This window comes from Bubalus kerabau, chromosome 8 (assembly GCF_029407905.1).
Source record: "Bubalus kerabau isolate K-KA32 ecotype Philippines breed swamp buffalo chromosome 8, PCC_UOA_SB_1v2, whole genome shotgun sequence".
NCBI lineage: Eukaryota > Metazoa > Chordata > Mammalia > Artiodactyla > Bovidae > Bubalus > Bubalus kerabau.
Window position 1 is genome coordinate 33,785,850 of NC_073631.1, and position 20,778 is coordinate 33,806,627.

General features: G+C 43.3%; 1 protein-coding gene across 4 annotated transcripts in view; it reads right to left on the reverse strand.

Annotated features, from left to right (window-relative positions):
- Positions 1-919: 919 nt before the first annotated feature.
- Positions 920-20,778, reverse strand: part of RAPGEF5 (Rap guanine nucleotide exchange factor 5) — a 236,226-nt gene continuing 216,367 nt past the window's right edge. For all 4 annotated transcript variants that reach the window (XM_055589976.1, XM_055589975.1, XM_055589978.1 and 1 more), the window contains 5 exons: positions 19,797-19,847; positions 18,901-18,988; positions 13,779-13,843; positions 8,102-8,156; positions 920-5,347 (listed from right to left, as the gene is read on the reverse strand). In XM_055589976.1, coding sequence (XP_055445951.1) covers positions 5,229-5,347; positions 8,102-8,156; positions 13,779-13,843; positions 18,901-18,988; positions 19,797-19,847 — 378 coding nt within the window. In that variant the 3' untranslated portion in view covers positions 920-5,228. The remainder of the gene's footprint in view (positions 5,348-8,101; positions 8,157-13,778; positions 13,844-18,900; positions 18,989-19,796; positions 19,848-20,778) is intronic.

Below are 20,778 nucleotides of genomic sequence, written 5' to 3' on the forward strand. Positions count from 1 at the left end.
ATCCCCATACACGGTTCTCCAGGAGAAACAGACTTATCAGATATGAGACACAGAGCCATGGCTGCTGGGAAAGGCCCTGCCGTTGCCTTAATTCTCCCCGGTGTCCTAGAGACTGCATTAGTCAGCCGTGGTGAAATGCTGCCCAGGGGTCGCCCACCCCACCCCTCCATTCAGTCTCAGTAGCTTCTAATGAGGGTGTTCTCTCTCTCCCTCAAGTGACACATCCTCCACAAGCTGGAGAGTCCAGTGGATGGAGACACCTCTACCTGGGCACTGCGGGTCTCACAGCAGAAGAGACATGGCGGCCACAGGCTACCTCAAAGCTTCAGTCTCCAAGCCACACAGGTCACTCCTTGCCTTTTTCACTGCACAGAGGATGACATTTGGTCGGTACCCAATCCAACATAATCCTCCTGCAGGGAAGGATCAGCACATGCCAGAGACCAAGCTTGACATCAATGGGCAGGATGTATAGAAGGGCTAGAGAAGAGTTGGTGTGACAGTCTAATGTCTTTCCAGCCTGTGGAGCATCATTACCACCCCTCTGCATCCCACCCCGGCTCTTGTGCTGCCGCTGGCCCCGGCCTCGAGCATCCCCACAAGGGCCTGGAGCTTCCCTCCATGTCTGGGCTGGCTAGGTAGAGCACCCCATTCCACTTGAGTGGGGTGAGGTGCTGGTGAGGGTTGTCGGACTCTGCACATCCCAGAAAAGGACGTAATTTCCAACACAGCATGTTTAGGTTCTGCGATAACTGCATAAATGATTTTGGCTTCCATGGGCCACCTGAGAATCTCCTCAGCTACCTGTAGCACACTCTGGGTAAACGATTCCTGAGTTTCAATCTGAGCATAATATGGTACCAGAACACTGGCTATAGAGTCCCCAAACATCACAAAGCAAGACGTTCTGAGGCGTGAATAGTGTATCTTTAACATAATCTTATATTTGGAAAAGCAGTTTTTTAAAAAAACACTTGAAAATACAAGGTAACAGTAACTTACATAAGTTTTCACCTTATATTGCTTGGCCATTTTTACATATAAATTATTGCTTACTAGCTTTGATAAATACACAGCACAGTCATATGTACAGAAGCAGAAAGCATGAGATATGAGAAAGAAAATACTGTTAATGGCAATTCTGGTAATTCCACAAGTGTTTCATATTTACCAGCTCTTCTAATGGTGGAAAACTACGAAGTGTAGTCCCTGAGAAGTTAGGTAGGCGCCCTGATCGCAGGTTTTCTATCTTCTAACTGTTAACACAAGCTGACAAGGTCACAGCACTCAAGAGTCCTTGCTTCTGGTTGACTTCATCCCAGTCTTTAATAAACAGTGTAATACGAATACAATAAATAGGCTATGCAAATAAATAATACTCTGCTAAAAAATGTTTAGTATATACAGCTTTGCTTTATATAGTACATTTTCATTTAACTTTTTGGCAATTTTAAAAAACATTTTTCCAGCACTGGTTCTAAGCACAATGGCTCACTGGTTAATAAGCAGGCTGAAATTTTAAGGACACGTCTTTGAAGCATTTAAAAGAAACTCTGCATTAGACCGCATTTAGAAGAAACTCCGCGTTAGACCACCACAGTGGATCTGATCTGCCGCTAGTTTCTGATTAGTTTGGATTCCCTGTGCCACCCAGCAACACTTGGGATCTGTGGTGAGTGATGCCCACAACAAAACCACAGGGTGGGGATCAGGGCAGCCGTCAAGGCCAAGCTCCAGGGATTGAAAGCCACCAACACCTTCTCTTTCACACTACTGCTTCTCCCTATGCAGAGGTGAGTACACCTCTCCCCACAAATTGAGAGGGGTGGGCTTTTACTTTGTCCTCATGCCTCAGAATTTCAGGTATGCTCTACCCAACTTGCTTGTGGATAGGGGTCTAAGACAATAAATTTATTCTGAGATATCAGAATAAAGTAAATGTAGGTGATAATAAGTATCACTACAACCATTCAGCAATTGTACAGATTGTAACAGAGTAAATTTAAAAACTGTGGTCTTTGGAGCATCTGCAAATGCGTATGAAAAAATTTAATATTTTTGGAATGGTTATGATTTTGCCTATTGGGAACTGTTGCTGGGGCTTCCCTGGTGGCTCAGATGGTAAAGAATCTGCCTGCAATGCAGGAGACCTGGGTTCAGCCCCTGGTTTAGGAAGATCCTGGAGAAGGGAATGGCGCTACACAGTCCAGTACTCTTGCCTGGAGAATCCCATGGACAGAGGAGCCTGGTGGGCTACAGTTCATGGGGTCACAAAGAGTCAGACACAACTGATCAACGAGCACACTGTCCTTTGCTAATTTCTAAAGAGGGCTGGTTTGCTGGAATGCTGACAAATCCAAAGACACACAGGACTGTCTGAAAGTTGTGCTGTAGCAAAAAGAACCCTCTTAGAAGGGCCCATGCACTCCTCGCTGGTGAAGGTTGCTGATACATGAGATGTTTCAGAGTGAACGGAGATTTTATGCAACTGTGAAAATCTAAGAGTTGGAAAGGAGCTTATACATCTTCCTGGTGAGGGAATATGACCTACCCCTATTAATAGGGACCCAGCTTAAATTCCGTGCAGCCTGCTCACTGGGACAACTCCAGACTTGTTAGAAAGAGTCTCATGTTAAGCTTGATCTGGTCCCCATGATCCTGCTTGAATCCTTCAGTTCCAGATTCAGGCCTTCTCAGTGCTTCTGAAATTTCTGAGACCTGCTGCCAGAGAAACATCTGGAGACTGTTGTTAAATTTCAGAAGATTTGGAGATTATGACTTTCAGAAGATGGGGATGGAAAAGCACATCTAAACAGAACAAAATCCTCCTTTCCTTTTGCTGCCCTGAGAGCCATGTGAGCCCCATGACTGGGGGAGAGCCCGAGAGCCACGTGAGCCCCATGACTGGGGGAGACCTCAAGAGCCACGTGAACCCCATGACTGGGGGAGACCCCGAGAGCCATGTGTGCCCCATGACTGGGGGAGACCCCGAGAGCCACATGAGCCCCATGACTAGGGGAGAGCCCGAGAGCCACGTGCACCCCGTGACTGGGGGAAACAGAAGGCAAGCGCCCTTCTCTTCCCAGTCTGTTTCCACTCATACCACTTGGGGGTAAACTAAATGCACCCTCAGAATCTGTTCAGGCCCGATGTACATGTGGATTTGTTTGGCCATGCACATATCTGAGCTGAGGTCCAAGCAGCAGGTGCTGTGCTGAAATAGCTCTCCACTGGGGCAACTGCAGTATTTCTAGACGGAGCAGTGTAAATCTAATGCGAATAATCACCAAACTCTAAAACACAGAGATGATGTCAAAACAGCCTCACAGGATCAGAATGGCTAAATGCTACTGCCTAAGAATAGAGAAAAGACCAAAACACACGGGTGCTGTCAGCCCACACCGTCACCAGTAATCGCCAAGGGGAGCGCCTCACTGTTTGATCAGCCTCGTGAGAAATCGCTTTTCCCTGGTTCTGATGGTTCTGATCGCTTCCAGTGAGTCTCATTCCATTCCCAGCTGCCTGGGGCATTTCTCTGAGTGGACCAGCCCAGGATGGTGCCTTTCTGTCAAGCTCTGTTCATTTTCAGGACTGAAGGACGCAATGGGACAGACTCTCAAAGTCCTCCCCAAATTTGCTCCATGCGGTTCTTTCGAGTGATCTCTCCAGGTCAGCGTGGTTGCCAAGCCCAGGGAACAGCACTGCTACGAAGGTGTCGGAAAGCACTGGACACATCTCAGTGCTGACGTGCTGATGAGAGGAGGAAGCGGTTCTGCACAGGCGCCGAGGAGAGGAGCTGGCAGGGCTGGCGAGAGGGGCTCCAGGGCCACACGTGTGGAAATGAATGGACCTAATATGGGAAGCAGGAACTTTGTATTTAAGCGAAGTGACAAGGATCTGGCTGGCAGGGATGGATTTCAATATTGTTTCCCACAGGTCTTTTTTGTTCATTTGAAGGTTGAGGCAAACCATTTCGTGAGAACAGCCAGAGGTCTTATTTACCGTAGGAGCCCCAATCTCTAAAAATGGAAATAAAAAGAGATCTAAAAGACTGAGACTTTGAGAAGAAAAAAGAGGCAAATTATAGAAGGGCCCCCTGCCTTGGTTGGGAGGTGGGCTACAGGACTTCTAAGTGTCCAACATAAATCAGATATTTGGATCTCTGGGGGCTCTTTTCATCTGCTGAAAGACAGGCCATTGCCACTGTTTTATATCCCTTCTTCTTCTCCAGGGAGCACTAAGCGCTCCACTGATCAAATCCCATGTACACCCCTGTACTGGTGCTTCTCATTCCAGAGTGTAGGCACGAGGTGGCCGAAGCGTGAGAACACGAGGGGACTGCCAGGTGCAAGATGATGGACTTATGTGACTCTGTCACCCCCAGAAACAGTTACAGAGTGCCCGCGACGTGGCAGGCACTGTGCTTTTGTCAAAAATTGTACTGTATTTGAGGAGAGATGAGAGCTTGTCTGTACATGTAAAGAAAATCCCCAGAAAGTAAACAGTGAGTCAGTTTCTTAAAGATGACTATTTTTCCGTATTGGCAAAGCAACTTAGTCTAACTCACTTACAGTTGTAAATCAAGTTGTGCAGAGATGAATTTTACCCACAAGCATACAGCACTAAGTGACTGAGCTGCTAAGAAATGCATGCCTCGACGTTTCTCTTCTGGAGATTAGAGCAGGGGTGGCAGCTGCCAGTGCTCACTGCCTCCTTAGACACAAGTAGCTCTTGGTGATGTCCTAGTTTGTAACGATGGAGACCAGTCCATCTCCATAGAAACCTAGAGATGCCATCACTGTCTTTGAGTGTTCAAACGAGCTCCTACTCTGACAGCCTATACACAGCCATCTACTGCCAGGCCAAGTAAAGCTCCCCTCTGGCTCCTGTGCACTCTAACCGAGCTGTCTGGTCACCGCAGGACAAGGGGCGGCCTCCTGCCTTGACGCTGGCACGTCGCAAAGTGAACAATGGATTGGCTCAACGCGGTGATCCTAAAAAGCCAGACTTCTCATTTCGAGAAAGTTTCTGCCTCTTCTGCCGTCTTCTTTCGATAGCAGCCTCTCCCCAACTCAGGTGGCTGACATCACTTCCTGAGCACATTCTGGCTGGCTTTGCTGTGTGCATCTCATTGTGATACGCTGATAAAACTCAGCAACTTTTCTCGCAGGAACATAACACGCTTGGCGCTGCGGTTCCGGGGGAGGCGAGGCAGTGCGTGGTGGGGCTCATACCCGCGGCTCGATCCTGTGCGAGAGCTCGAACAGGGCTTGCTGGCTGTCAATGACGTACAGGTGATGCACGTACGACTTTAGCTCCGGGTGCTCTTTTGGAGATACGTCACCTCCTATGTTGGGGAAGGGGGAAAAAGTCAATCTCATGAGAGCAGTAAGCTATTTCTAAATACCAGTAAAACCCTGCATGAAGATACAGTGTAACTCCAGAAGGTTGACCCTCATTTGTCATAATCCCAGAAGAGATGTCTGTTTGCTAATCACGTAGATGCTTTCTGGGCTCAGACTAGATTCCTCAGGTGAGGTGATTAGACTGGCAAGATATGTTTTACCAACCCTGATAGAGAGAGTGATGTCTCCTCACATGATATAGTATTTAGTGGTTGTTATGATCTTCACCCCCAAACGGGAAACAGCACAGAAATGGCAGGTAAGTGGCAGAGCGGGACTGGAGCCCAGACCACAAGGCCCCCAGGTCCAGGTCTTGGCTCCCCACTAAATGGCCTTTACAGGCTCTTGCATAGGCTGGAACTGTCAGAAATCACTGCTAATCTGGTGACTACATGGACACAATAGTATTTTATTTTTTTAACTATTTCATATAATTTTTTGGTGTCCTTTTTTTTGCGGGGGGGGGTGCAGGATTTAAGGGAGCAACTGAGTGAACAGACATTGCTGAAGTGAACTGACAGTCTGGTTAACAGGCAAAGCAGGTTCAGGAAGTGTGTGGATGGGCTGACATTTGCCCAGCAAAAGACAAGGCAAGGGGGTTCCTACTCCCAAACGTCCAGCAGACCAAGGGCCGCAAGAGGCTCTGGCGCACTGTGAACCCTGCCTGCCATGCTGCTGGCAGCTGTGATAAGGAACCAGAGATGAAGTAGCCTGGACAATGGGGCAGCCCACTTGCCGTAGTCAAAAACAAGCAAACGAAAACCCCCCCCTCATGGCCTGTGGAGATGGGCTGAACTGTGAGCCTCCATGATCCATGGGGTTTCAGATGGAGAAGCAGGGGGTGAGTTCAGCTTGAGCAGAAGGAAAAGGCCCTCAGGAAGCTGAGCATTCTAATGCAGAAATTTTTTCTATTGGGGAAAACCTATTTTTCCCCTCCTCTGTGACAGATATGTTTTCTAAGGAAATAACTTAAGGTGTGCATATTATGGATGGCTTGTAGTCCTTAGCCATGATGCATGACCTTTGCAGGGAACTCTGTAATTCAAAGTGGCTTTCCAAGTGCTGACGTTGGTTAACCCTGCCTATATAAACTGTCAAAATGAATTTAGGTAATTCAGTTCCAAACTTGATTTTTAAAGATAGGTAAATACAAAACACCAAATGGCCTGACAGTCATTAAAATTTCTCCTTTGCTTTGTGCCTTGCAGACTTATTCTCTGGTGATGGGAGGTTGACTGCAAGGTCAAGGCCAGCCACACTGCGCTAACCCTCCTGCCCACATGTGCAGTGTATATAGACCAGAAGCCCTTGGCAAGTGAGACCGAGGCCCCAGAATTTGCTGAGAACCCAAAAATGCCTGGGAAGCAAAGGAGGGTGAAAGAAATACAAATCCTTTACTCATCAGCAATATTATGCTTATACCTTTGAATGAATCTCCATGACAATGTTCTTAGCAATTTCTATTGAAACTGCATTATACTTGAGTAGTTAATGGAGAATTATAAAAGCATGTATCAAATAGTATTTGCTGATGTGAACATTTAGAAGATTAGGTCCTGTATTTATAATTCTCTTTCAAGTAGAAATTTCATAATTCACTCAGAAGTTCACTCCAACTGCTTTGCTGGAGGACAATAAAGCTACTCAAGACTGGAAACGGAAAGAAAATTCTTAAGAGTATGTAACGGAAAGAAAATTCTTAAAGAATACGTACCAAAATGTTAGCAATATTTTCCTTAGGAAGGAGGACTCTGATCATTTTACTTTACAGTTCTGTATTGTTGAAAAACATTGGTTTACAATGAGTATGTATTATTTAAAATTAGGTTTTACTTAGTGGTCACTTCTGATTGATTTATAATTATGAACTCTGTCTTTAAAAAAGAAAAACAAAAAACTGCCTTTTTATCTCTAAAGTCTGTGCAAAGTGAAGGAAAGGGTACCAGCCAGGCGGTCTGAGGAACGGCCGAGTGAGTCAGCCTCTCAGAGCCGGGGTCTTCTGTTCTGTATCCACAGAGTCAGTAACCATTCACTAGCCCTGGGGTCAGGATTCCACTGCCTATGTGAAAGCTCCCTGAACTCAATACATTTCAATTTCCTTCCTTCCTGCAAAGTCTTAACATCATTTAAACATAATGTAAATTATTCCTGAGACTTAAAAGGAAACAAATATTCCTACATACATTAGTCTCAGTGGGGAATCTACAAAAGAGCTCAGAAAAACACTTTTTCAGTGAAAGGATGCTCCAGACAGGAAGTTTTCACTGGAGAAGAGAAAGGATTCTGGAAGACTACTTTGGGCACTTTTACAAACTATATTCCTATTCCAGGAAGGCTCCAGGCAGGGAGGTGAAGGACAGGGTCACCCCTGATAAGCCCACAGGTCATTCTGAGCCAGAGGACGAGCAAACAAGACGTTCAGGGGCGGGCGCTGGAGTGAGAGCTTCTGATAGTTTTAAGTCACACTGTGCAGTGAAAACCTGCTGCTGGGGCAGGATGAAGAGCTGCCATTTCTTGTCTTACTCTCTATCCCAAACATGCAGTGATGAGACGGAGAAATACAATACATGCATATGATGTGAATATTACATTTTACCACCTGTTTAAATTTTCTATCAGCAAATACTTGTGAAATGGCCACAGTCTGTACCAATGCGTGATAAATGAACATGCCGTAACCAGCTTCAACGACTCACCAAACTGGTTGGTCCTGCAGTGTCTCAGGGTTCGGACAGTGTCGGCGATCATGTGCTGAAAGGCAAGAGAGGAAGCACATGAGTGGAAGGCTCATTTCTGGTGTCGCTGAAGTAGCAGTGCTGCAGGGCTGAATGGTCTAATCCCACTGGATGTACACAGAAGAGCTGTATTTGGCGCTAGACCTGGCTTTAATTGAGTATACTGAGTTTGGATTACAAAAGAATATCCAGACCTTGTGTGCAGAAATAGTGGCTCTCAACCCCAGTTGCACAGATTCTAACCAAGACTTGTAAAAACATACTGTAAAGAACACAGCACAAAACAACCTACTTAACACAAGAAAATACCTGTAAATACTATGACTGATAAGGAGTTAATATGCAAAATATATAAAGAGCTCATATAACTCAACATCAAGAAAACAGACAACCCAATTACAAAACGAGCTGACGACCTGAATAGACATTTTTCCAAGGATGACATACAGATGGCTGACAGCGTATGAAAAGATGTTCCAACACTGTTAATCATCTGCTGCTAAGTCGCTTCAGTCATATCGTTAATCATCAGAGAAATGCAAATCAAAACCGCAAGGAGATACTACCTCACACCTGTCAGAATGGCTAACATAAAGACCACAAACGTTGCTGAGGACATGAAAAAAGGGAGCCCATGCACACTGTCGGAGGGAATGTAAACTGGGGCAGCCGCTATGGAAAACAGTATAGAGGTTCCTCAAAAAACTAAAAACAGAGCTATCATATCCAGCAATTTCACTCCTGGGTCTACATCTGAAGCAAATGAATACTAATTCAAAAGACATATGCACCCCAACATTCACAGCAGCATTATTCACAGTTGCCAAGATAAGGAAGTGACCTAAGTGTCCATCAGCTGGTGAGTGGATAACGATGCCGTGACATATATACATACATACAATGGAATACGACTCAGTAAAAAGAATGCAATTTTGCCATCTGCAACAATATGGATGGACTTGGAGGGAGAAAGACAAACACTGTATGATATCACTTATACGTGGAGTCTAAAAAATAAACTAGTGAATATAACAAAATACAACAGATTCACAGAAATAGAGAGTAAACTAGCAGTTGGTCACCAGTTGGAGGGGAAGGAGGGAGAGGCAAGATAGGGGAAGGGGATTAAGGAGTCCACATTATTACACGTAAAATAAATAAACTACAAGGATATAGTACAACATAGAGAACATGGCCAATATTTTATAACAACTATAAATGGGGTAGAACCTTTAAAAATTATGAATCACAAAGTTGTACACCTATAACTTATATACTATTGTATACCAACTATACCTCAAATAAAAGGAAAAAAAAGAATATTTAAAAGATAATATAATTTTAAAAATGCAGCATGTCCAACCTCAACCTACCTGTCCACATTTGGAAGGCAGGTTTCACTTCAGAAGTTTCACCTCCTCCCCAGGAAGTCTTTCTGAGGTCTCCCTTCTGGACTCGGAAGGCTCCATTCTCCACCTCCCCGCCGCTCTGGGTACAGTGTTTACTGGGCTTGTGGTGTGATCAGGGTGGGACTTTCCTCCTCTCTAGACCAGCTACCACAAGAGGGCCTTGCGGCCCCAGCACCTACCATACAGCACATACGCAGCCTCACACACACCTGCTGAACGGATGCAGGCATTTTGTGGAATCAAGGACTCAAGAAACTCAAATGGTGATAGGAAAGGGGATGTTTATGACAGACAAACATCTTCTAAAACATCAATATCTTTACAGAGACTGTTCCCTGCTTATTGTTTACATTCCCTTTCCTAGTCTTCAGTTTTCTGCTTTAATTCCTAAAGTTCTAGAAAGTTCTTTTCATCTCCAGGGAAAGGTTTCTTACGCAGCTCCTTCCTGTTGACAAGACCCCTCGTCTCATACTCGTGTGCCTGCACTGCCTTCCAGCTCGCTCTACCATAGTCAATTTTCCATGGCAAAGGAAAGACAGCATTTAGGACAAGACCAATCTCCACTACACTTCCTCCTGTGCAGTTGGCAGAATAATCTCCAAACATCTGTCATCCTGTTCCCACGCTCTGCAAGTCTACAGTGACTCCATACGCCGTTTCATACAAAATTCAAACATCACCCTATAATTCCAGAATCAACATTATTCATAATCTGGTCCTCCAAACCTTCCTAAGTGGGTATCATCTTTTTCTTACTAATTGAAATATAGTGATTTACAGTATTACAATAGTTTCAGGTAGACAACACAGTGATTCAAAATTTTTATAGATTATACTCCATCTAAAGTTATTATAAAATATTGGCTATATTCATCTGTGTTGTACAATACATCTGTATATAGTATTTATTTTATACACAGCAGTTGGGACCTTGGGCCATCATTTTTCATGTCCTGCCCACACGCACTGAACACAGGGTAATCTATAGGCAGCAAACCCTCAACAAATTATGGCTAACGTAATAACGTTGACACTAAAACAATTACTTAAAATGCAGCAGACCTCCAGAAACATTATTTGAATATGACCTACTTATTAGATTGTTCTCATGGGCTGCATTTCTATTGTATTTCTACTCAATAGTGAAAAAATTAAATGGGACAGTGATCACAGCAGCAGCCCGAGTTGCAACTGTAAAGGAAATGAGACCTGACTCATGTCTGTGAATGTATTGTTAAATTTCCTTCCCCCAATTTTCCCACTATTCCCAGGACCGCTCTCTCGCTGTTTTAAGGTGTGGCGTCACCTCGATCCCTATCACGGGCCATGCGCACAGCTGATGCAAGGCTGGTACTCAGGGCAGCACTGCAACCTGAGCCCAGATCTCATCTTCAGGTTTTCCGAAGTGGGAGGGAAGAGCTACAATGAAGGATGATGTCTTAACATTGAGGGATAAAGAGAAATATAGAAGAATGCATTTTTTTCTTTATTATTTAATGGTTTGAGGCTGATACGTTTGGAGCCGCTAAGGCAGCGAGGGGAACAATAGAAAACTTATTACATCCAATGAAGCACTTCTGAGCCTTCTCTGTTCTCTGATCTAATGCGTTGGCTGGGATCAGCCTGATAAAGATAATACACTGAATTATCTGCTTGCTGGCTAATATATCCATCATAAGGAATTGGCTTCCCACAAGTTAATCCAGTTAGGATCTGCTGGTTCATTATTGTGAAAGATGATACTATTTTAGCTTAAGTGAAACCCTGTCTTTTGCTAAGAAACACGCTGGAACTACTGACTCTAGTAGGAAATTCAGTTTCATTCTCTGGCATCCCAGTAAAACATAGGGCTTTAAACAATGTAAAATAGAGTTTTGTCCTTCCAGAAAAAAATTCTGACTTCACCCTGAATTCTCTGTGCAAGGAGGAGGGGTCAGCATACTGCTTCTTAAGTGCCATCTGCTTTGAGGACCAGGAACTCAGTGACGCTACAAAATCTGCTCCCTTTAGAAATGATGTGCTAGCCGAGTATGTGACGGGTACGCTGTGTGCCAAGGGCCTGCTGCACACATGGATAACTGCGCTTATCTTCTAGCCAGCTGTTTAGTAAGAGTTCTCTTCAACAATTTAAAATTTAAAATGAAAGATTACCTGTTTATACCTCATTATTTCACTAAGCTTTATTAAAATATTAAGGGTACATACAGTATTGACCCTAAGAGAAGTCCTATGGCCAGTCTGAAGTCTTGTCTCTGTGAAAGCAAGGCCCTAGACTATGTTGGTTGGCATCAAAAGGCTTCTACTGGAAAAAGCCAGGGAAGACCAGAGACACTGGTCAGAATGAAATAGAGAGGGTGCAGGAAGCCTTCTACTGCTCTTTCCAATCTGTGCATTTTTCAAATTGTTCCCTCACTTGGAGAGCTCCATCTGAGAGGAAATGACACAATGAACTTGAGTCACTGGTCCCGTTTAGGAAGAGGGTCAACCACCAGTCTACCTTTCACAAGAGACAAACTCAGCGTGTACCGAGCGCCTCCTGCTCTCCTGTGTTCCCATGGGTTCCTCAGGGTGAGGGGCAGGAGACCCTCAGAGGAAACGCCCCTTGGTGTTTCACACCTTGCCCCTCCTCTTCACACACGCTCACCCAAGCTTATCTGGCGTTCTTAAGTGGAGGCGTTGGCCAAGATTTGAAATAAATATTGACCAGCAGCTTCATACTCCTGTGGTTATTTCATTAATATCAAACACTGGAGACAACCCACCATCAGGCTAGTGTGTTGCTGCCTACAGTCTAAGGCCACAAATAGGCCCTGGGATCTTCAGAACATTACTGGGTGACACAGAACAAATCTCTAAAAAATAATATTTTTAATACAAAAATAATACTTTTAATACAAGAAGACTCAATACTTTAAATATCTATTTCAAAAAATATATATATCTATCTATTTCAGGCTGCATTGGTTTGACTGAAGTATCTAAAATAACTGAGCTCAATTCCAAAGCACATAGTGTTGGGAGAGACTTGACAAGTTATGGACGTGTCCACTTAAACACTAACTACCCAGAAAGCGATCATCCTCAAATTATTAAAACAGAGCTATGGCAAGATACCCTAAGATGTCAGTCTTCCAGATCCCAGCTGCTTGGGTTTTCAGGTTGTACAAGGGCTGCCTGCACTGACACCGTGCCATCTCCTCCCGTGTGAGTGAGTTACTCACAGTTAGAGCTGGGCGCCTAGGAGGCAAAGGTCAGAGGCTAAACCTTGTTTGGACTCATCAGCTGGTACTGTTCTTTGGTTATGGTCTATGGCCCCCCAACTCACTCAACCTTCTCTCAAATGCCTGACCTGGTCTCACAGGGAACCAGGGGCCCATTCCTGAGAGTTCACATGAATCCATTACCATTACTAAAAAGGTCACTCAAAGGTCAGGGTCTATGGACAGGGGTCACTGATATCATCTTTAATCATGCATGGCAGGCTCATCTCTGACACGAAAGTTCATCTGTCAAACAAATCCATTCTTGTAGTCAACAGGGTCTCCTTGGAGCAGTCCGATTTCACAGTTGCTCAGCCCTTACAGGCAACTCCACCTCTGCCCTCAGCTGGTGAGAAAGGCTAGGAGGAGCCTGCTGCATGACAGAGCACCCAGGAACGGCCAGGAAGAGGCATTTCAGGAATGTGTAAGAAGGGGCTCGCTGGGGGGCCCCTTCTCACGGGCTCACTTTCTCACTTTGCATGAGGTGGTCTCACATTGTGGCATCACCTGCCCACAGGCTGATAAATGGGTGGTCCTTCCTTTCCCAGGCAGACCTGACAAATTCTACCTTCAGATCCATAAAGGACATACCTCCCCAGGAGGAGGAGCAGTGCTTGCCAAGACACAGGAGGACGCCTTTAAAGCCACAAGGCTCAACCTTACAAGTGTGAATTCCTGCTGACAGGAACCTTACCACTTTAGTTCTAGTTCAGATACATACACTCAACCACTGGTGTTAATCTAATGAAGTTCCATTTTCAAAAATAAAAAGCAGATGTTCATAATTGGCTCTCAAAACCTTGGCAGCACACTTCACTTCTTTTTAATTGGGATGCATTTTATTGACAGTACATAACATGCAGCAAATAAATCACCACCAGTTCAGCAGAGAACGTCGTCTCCCAGAGCAAGGAAAGTACGCATTTCCCTTAGAGTGGGTAAAAAGAGAAACAGTGAAATTTTACCTACCAGTTTTTCAAAGTTGACAAGATTATCCAGAAATGTTTTATTTCCCTCATGAATGAACGTTACATCTGAAAATTAAAAACAAGAAGATGCATGTACCATTAGGAACAGGTCATGAGTCAGGGCTGGAGAGGTGTAGATGCAGGGCAGCTTATTAATTTTTCTTCAACATTATGGATTATTTCCCGCATTAGACCAGGCAACTTGGAGCTGACTCTGTACAGGATGCAATATGAGAGGGCATAATTTATGTGTGTGGAGGCAACGTTCTAGCATTCACAGTGTGTATCTTGCTCTTACACTGTAGGCTTTGACTTCAACCCACTTAACATAAGCTAACACTATTCTACAGCTTAACTGGACCATTATGTTTTTAGGCCAGAGCAGTGAACAGAAAAGAACTGAATACCCAACAACAAAAATTATTTTGATATTTATGTATTTGCTTTTTAACAATCCCTGGTAAAGTGAATGGGGTCTGCGTTACTTAAAACATCGAGGTTTAGTTGTGGATGTTCAAACTTAGATTTCTGGTTCTAAAAGCCAGGGCTGGTGTGGTTATCCAAAGTGAGTGAGGAAAGGGACAGGTTAGAAATGACGAGGTTTCTGGGTCTATTCAACCACTGGAAAGCCAGGGTCACTGATGAAAACAACGTAAGGGAGGGAGGAGAAGATGCATTGTCAGAGGAGGGAGTGTGACATTCGACTTGCGCCTCGCTGCATTTGAAGTGACAGGAGACATTCAAGTAAAAACCTCCCTTTGGTTGCAAAACTTACAGGAATGCTTCTTCAAAAGACGGGGACTAGCAACAGTGACAGCAGCTAAAGCTCCAAAGGGGGGTGACTTATAAAAACTCAAACCAGAGGGTGAGTGACTGAACCTTAGGGAATCCTCACAGACAAGAATCAAAGTAAGAAATATACTACAATTTAAAGTGTGCAAATAATCATGTTATATCACAGACATGCAGGGCAAACCAAATGAAAACCATTTTCAAAAATCTTCTTAAAATGACATGATATAAAAGACAGAGGTGAACAGATTAAATTCCTCTAAATAGAAAGGGAAAGTATTTGCATTTAGTCAAGACTTTGATTCTGCTGGTCCGTATGGAGGGCTTCCCTGGTGGCTCAGAGGGTAAAGCGTCTGCCTGCAATGCAGGAGACCTGGGTTCAATCCCTGGGTCAGGAAGATCCCCTGGAGAAGGAAAGGGCAACCCACTCCAGTACTCTTGCCTGGAATATCCCATGGACAGAGGAGCCTGGTAGACTACACTCCATGGGATCACAGACTCACTGAGCGACTTCACTTCACTATGGGGTAATTACAAGGCAGGTGCTTGGGAAATTGGCCTGAAACACACTTAGCTGCTGAGCTTTAAACTGGCCACCAGAGGGCGAGACCAATCACACAATACACTGATACAACCCTTTTCTCAAGGCATCCTTTATACACAGCTTCCACCCCACCGGACTGCAAGGTTTTCCTAAGGTTTTTTCTTTCTTTTTTTTAAACTGATGTCTGAGCAAGAAAACAATTCACCATTACACAGTCATCTGACGAGCTCTCTGGTTATTTTATTATCTTTCACTGTTTTGCTTTCAGAATAGAATTGCAAGCTTTATATCTCTGACACAATATTTAGAGAAAGAGCAGCTAACACAGCTAACTTGTATTCTTTCTGTACAGCAAGCAAAGCACTGTGTGCACACTGTTTACCTTAAACTCCACCTAGGAGCCTGGTATCTCCTCACTCCCGGAGAATTCAGGTTACAAATGCCCTGTCCGAGTTCTTGGACCACTTCCCCGGTGTTCCAAGGCTTGTCATCCCCACCCTATGTTCCCAAGATGAGGATCATAATACAGCTTATATTTATCATCAGTGTCAGACATGGCACTAACTCATTTAATACTCACAAAAGAGTATAAGGTAAAGTTAAGCAGGAAAGAATGTGAAGAAACAACAGTCCAAAGGCGGATGGAGCACAGCCGGCTCACGACCACAGCTCTGTGTCTCGGAGCTAGGACGAGAGCCTGGGCGGCCCGCTTCCTCTCACCACGGTGCCTCTCTGGTACTCGGAAGGACTTAGACATTTCTTATCTTCTATTTCAGTAAATTTGCTAAATTCACTGGATGTGGGGGCTTCTGCAAATTTTACTGTTTCCTTTGTCGCTCATTCTGTCTCTTCCCTCTCCTCTGCCTGGGCGGTCTTGCTTATCCCCAGCTCTCAAGGACTTGTCCAGGTCAGCACATGAGGAAGGAGGCTCTCCTGACGGTGGGGGCTGGCAGGCTGATGCTGACATGAGGATGAGGCAGGCAAGGTATGTCTGGCCAGGTAGGGGGAGAAGAGGGGCTGCTGCCCAGGAGAAAGGGGTCAAAATGGCTGCAGGTTTTGATGCAGGTGACTGACAAGTGTGTCATTAGGAAGTTTGAGTTCAATAGGTGGTTGAACTAAAAAACTGGAGTCTCACAACCTAAGTCATGGGTGGGCTGTGAAGCCGTTGAGGGTCCCCACCAAGTACAGTGCCTGAAATGGGTACCTGCCAGACCCCTTTATCTGGAAACACCCAGACATGTTCCTAACATTTTATATAACAGGACTGGGGATGAACTAACTCCATTTGAAGAGATGGCAGGTGAAAAAGAAGGAAAAACATGGAAGCACCTCAATCTTCCTTTTATTTACACAACTCCACAAATCTGCAATAACAATCTGCTTGAAGATACAGGTACAACCTAAGTTTAACTTCAGACACCGGTTGACTATTCACTCTACTGGAAGGATTACCATCTCCCCAAACACCATGACATAGATTACTCAACTGCTTTTGACCTTGAGCTCAGCTGGAACCTTTCTTCAACACTTACTCAGGGTTTCCTGTTCACTACTTTCTGAAATGGACTCCACAGTAGGGGGAAAGTAAATCAGAAGTGAGAAATTCACAGGCAAATAGAAAAGCTGATAGCTGGAAGCATTTTTAGGTTATGTGCTTACTTTGATAACCTGCATGTTATTAGGAACTGACTAACTCAAAAAATGAAATATGGGAGACCAAATCCTTCCTAATACCCAAGAAGTTTAATCTGGTCTCTTTCTCTAAACAAAAGCAATCCAAAGCAAGAGGCACAAGAGAAGAGGGCTGGGAAATTTTCATGAAAAAGTTGCTTGTTCTAAAGTAGTTTACTGCAAATTTTAAAATAATTTTGCAGTTACTAAAGCTAAGAATTAATGTTGCATATGTTTTTCAAAATGTCTTACCACAGATGTGATACATACATATTTAAAAGTGTCATCCTATTTTTCCTTTTGAAATTATTTCAGACAAAAATAGTAACTTTAAATGCAATAGAGTGCCAATATTATTTATTCTTATAATGACAAAAATAAAGATAAAGGAAAAACAAGTGAGCTTGTTTTTAAAATTCAAGAACTTTCAGTGAGAAAAAAAAAGGGGGGGCAAAAGTTTAATTTGCTAGAATGAATGAGACAATGTATTTTCAGTAGAAAAAAGAGAAGTTTGTTTTGCTGCCAACAAAGAGCTCTAGATAAACTCAGTAGAGCAGAAAATTGCATCCAAGCTAAGACATAAGTGTGAGGCACCTGACTGCATTAAATATTTTGGGGGAAAACCCACTACTATATAGCAGAAGGCTCAGCTCACATCTAAATTAAAGGGACAATGCTGACCATTTTCTAATCACCTTAAAAACATCTATTGTTTCAAAGTTTTGTCTTTCTAAAATCAATTCCTTTCCCAGATCTGTCTTCCTTTCCTATTTTTCCTATTTGTGTCTACATGATTCTAAGTTTTACTTTCCACATGCCACCACTCCCACTCTCCAGCTGGTGTTTTATTTTAAATAAAAATCACAAGCCCGAATAAACTTATCTTAGAAATAAAAATGAAGAATCAAATGAACTTTTTAAAGTTGTTATTCTGGCTTTACAATCTTTCCTTGTTTCATCCATTTAGAGCTCTCAGAACGCTTTGAGCTGGAGTGAAGCAGTCCATGTGCTTCGTCGTCCTAACTGTCCTAATACGTTACTGTTTCACAGAAAGTCTTGCTTTATACTAGATGAAGACTAGATAAACTGCTGCAAGAATGCACAGCAACTCAAAAGCTCTCCAAGCTCTCGCTGTTCTCAGGAGAAGCCGAAAAGGTTTATTTTCGGCTTTATTGCCAGTGGGACTGGCGATGAAGGCAGGCAGCAGAGGACACGGCCCAGCCAACCAGTTCCCAGGTACTTCATTTTCCAGGCAATTCCACCACACTTATGAGTGTAGGCGCTGGGGCCTGACCCCGCAGAAGGTATAAGCCTCTGAATGGTGCAAGCAATATAAAAGAGTATCCTATAAAAATCCCTTGAAAAGAATCAAAATAAGACCAAGAGAAATGACCAAATCCCTTGTCCTGGAAAGCACACGGGTGGGATGTATACTAAATGTCAGAAGCATGGGCCTGATGAAAACAAACTTCCCTTTCACTAATCCCCTTGGTTTGAAAGAGACCATCAAGATCTCATTAATAAGTTTAACTAACATGTTTCATGATGACTGATCTGCTGCTCTACAGAAGGGAAGTTAGTCGACTAACTTGTAGCTATCACATTCTATCCCAACTGGATTCACTCCTGGAAAGAAGAAAGTACATTCTCTACCAAAACTTTTTACACATGACACTGCTTGTGTTGACCGAAGGTTTTTCTCACACAGCGGCAGGCCATGGGCTGAATCTCTGAAATTTAGGTTGCAAACAAAGAACATAACTGATCACCATTTGGATTCTTCATGCCAGCCTTATTCTTGGCTGAGTTAAGTGGACTGTAGACTCAAATAAGACAAGGCTTAGCAGCAGAATAAAGCAAAAACACAAACAGTTCCAGTGCCAAGTTTTGTGAGTCAAGTGAAAATACTTAGATGTCTACTTAAGAACAATTAAGCATTTCAGGTGTCTCAGAAAGAAGCAAACATGTGAAAAACAGTCACAAGCCAACAGTTAGGTTGGAAGGACAAAAATACTTTAAAGAAAGAAACTGAGATTCCTTTCCTCGCCCTCCGTAGTCAGAGTGATAAATTTCTGGAAGATGGAATTACATAGCATAAAAGACAGATAATTGTTACCTTTAAGCAATAACGGCATGAAGGGGATTTTGGGTGGCTTCATTTTCTTGAATGCGTCTCGGTAGGCTTTGTGATTCAGGGATGGATCCTGCCGAACCAAGCAGATTACAAAGAGAAAGAAAAATCAATGTGCTATAGAAACAATTCTAAATCTACTTTCGCTGTTACAATTTGAACATGATTTAGACATAGAGTGGTTCTTCCTAAGAACAAAGTAGATAAAGGTTTCCTAGGAGAATAAACTCACTAAATTAGGGCAGGAAATCTAGGCAATGAATGAAAGTCAAGTTACTGGTTGACAATAATGGGAAATGACTGCAGAAGAGAGACACCTTTTGATTGCCCTATTATTTTCCCTCCAATAGGTTCCTTAAGTACAGTTTCCTCTCCATAATTTCTATCATGAGGTAACCCCAAAGTCTTTTGTTAGGCACACTGCAAAGAAAAGCTGCCCTCATAATGCACAGATAATGCAGAGAAAACAAAAGAACATTTTTATCGTGTTCTGAAAAGAAACTGCACAATTTGTTATCTCAAAGATATAAGGAATGATAAAAAGGAGAAATGGTAAAAAGAAAGAATAATGCATAAGAATTGCACAGTAAATTTAAACTAGCTAATTTCATAGGCTTTGAAATGGACTGTACTGAAAAATCTGCCTTCTGAATATCATGCCAAAAGGACCATTCTCGCTACCTTTTTCCATGAAGAGGAAGAAGCAGTAACCGTTACCCTCCTTCACTCCATTAAGAAGCAAAGCTACCTGTTCATATACAGGTGCACTAGCCTAAGCTACCTGACATGGCAGAGTGGAGATATTGACCACTGAAATCTAGGAAGAAATCTGAGGCTAACCATGAGTTTGAAGAGTAAGTCCACTATGCTCAACTACTTACTGTTAAACTTTCAAGTTCAGAGAAAAGTTTCTTAAACTTCCCAGGGATTTTCTAAAAACAAACAAACAGAAAAAGAAAAGGTCAAAAGAAGTCAGTTATTTTGAGAGGAATGTTCATTAAGTTGCACTATATACTTCACACTTCTGAACATAAATCCCTCTATCAACTGGTTCTACCCTGATTGCTTCTCATTACGCAATTTTCATCATTCCTTAATGTGATGTTCCTAAGACAGTTTAAAATGAATAGCAGCCACAGGATTCAGGAATCCAACTTAAGACAGTCCACACACTGGTGATCTTTTCATGAAAGCTTGGATTTCAGTTCTGTATCCTACTGTTGACAAATGCTCTCACCTTCTTAAATGGTCTTGTTGAGTAGGAAGTAATAATGTTGACTGATATTTTTTGTATAAATGATATAATGATGTTTCACAGCAGAGGTTTAAATAGTGAAAGGCCATGAAAACCTTCAATGATGAAGCCTGTACTTTAGTGGGTAGAATCACCAAACTGGAAAGATCACCCATGCAAACAGTGGCCTGAAGACTGACAGGGGATGGAAACATACACCGTCCTCCCAAATAAGAATTTGGGCCAAGGGAAGAAGGGCCTGGGATTTGCCATCCTGCCCTTACTATGGTGAAGTGGGAAAGCCCAGACTCTTGGTAGTCAGTCAGAGTTTGAATTCTGACTCTGCCCTCTTTCTAGCTGTGTGACTGCAGCCAGTCTCCACGTTCTCTGAATGAAATGGAGACTACTCACAGGAAACGTACAGTCAAGAGTTGGTGCTCAGCAAATTCCAGCAAGTAACACTTAGGAGTGTTCTACAAAATGTGTGGGATTTTCTGTTTCCAAAACAAATCAAAACAATGAGGTAAACCCCTACAATAACTGCACTTTTAAATATCAATTTGATAATTCTGAATATGGACTCAACAACACAGGTTATTCAACCTGTTTGGAAACCTGTGTGTAAACTA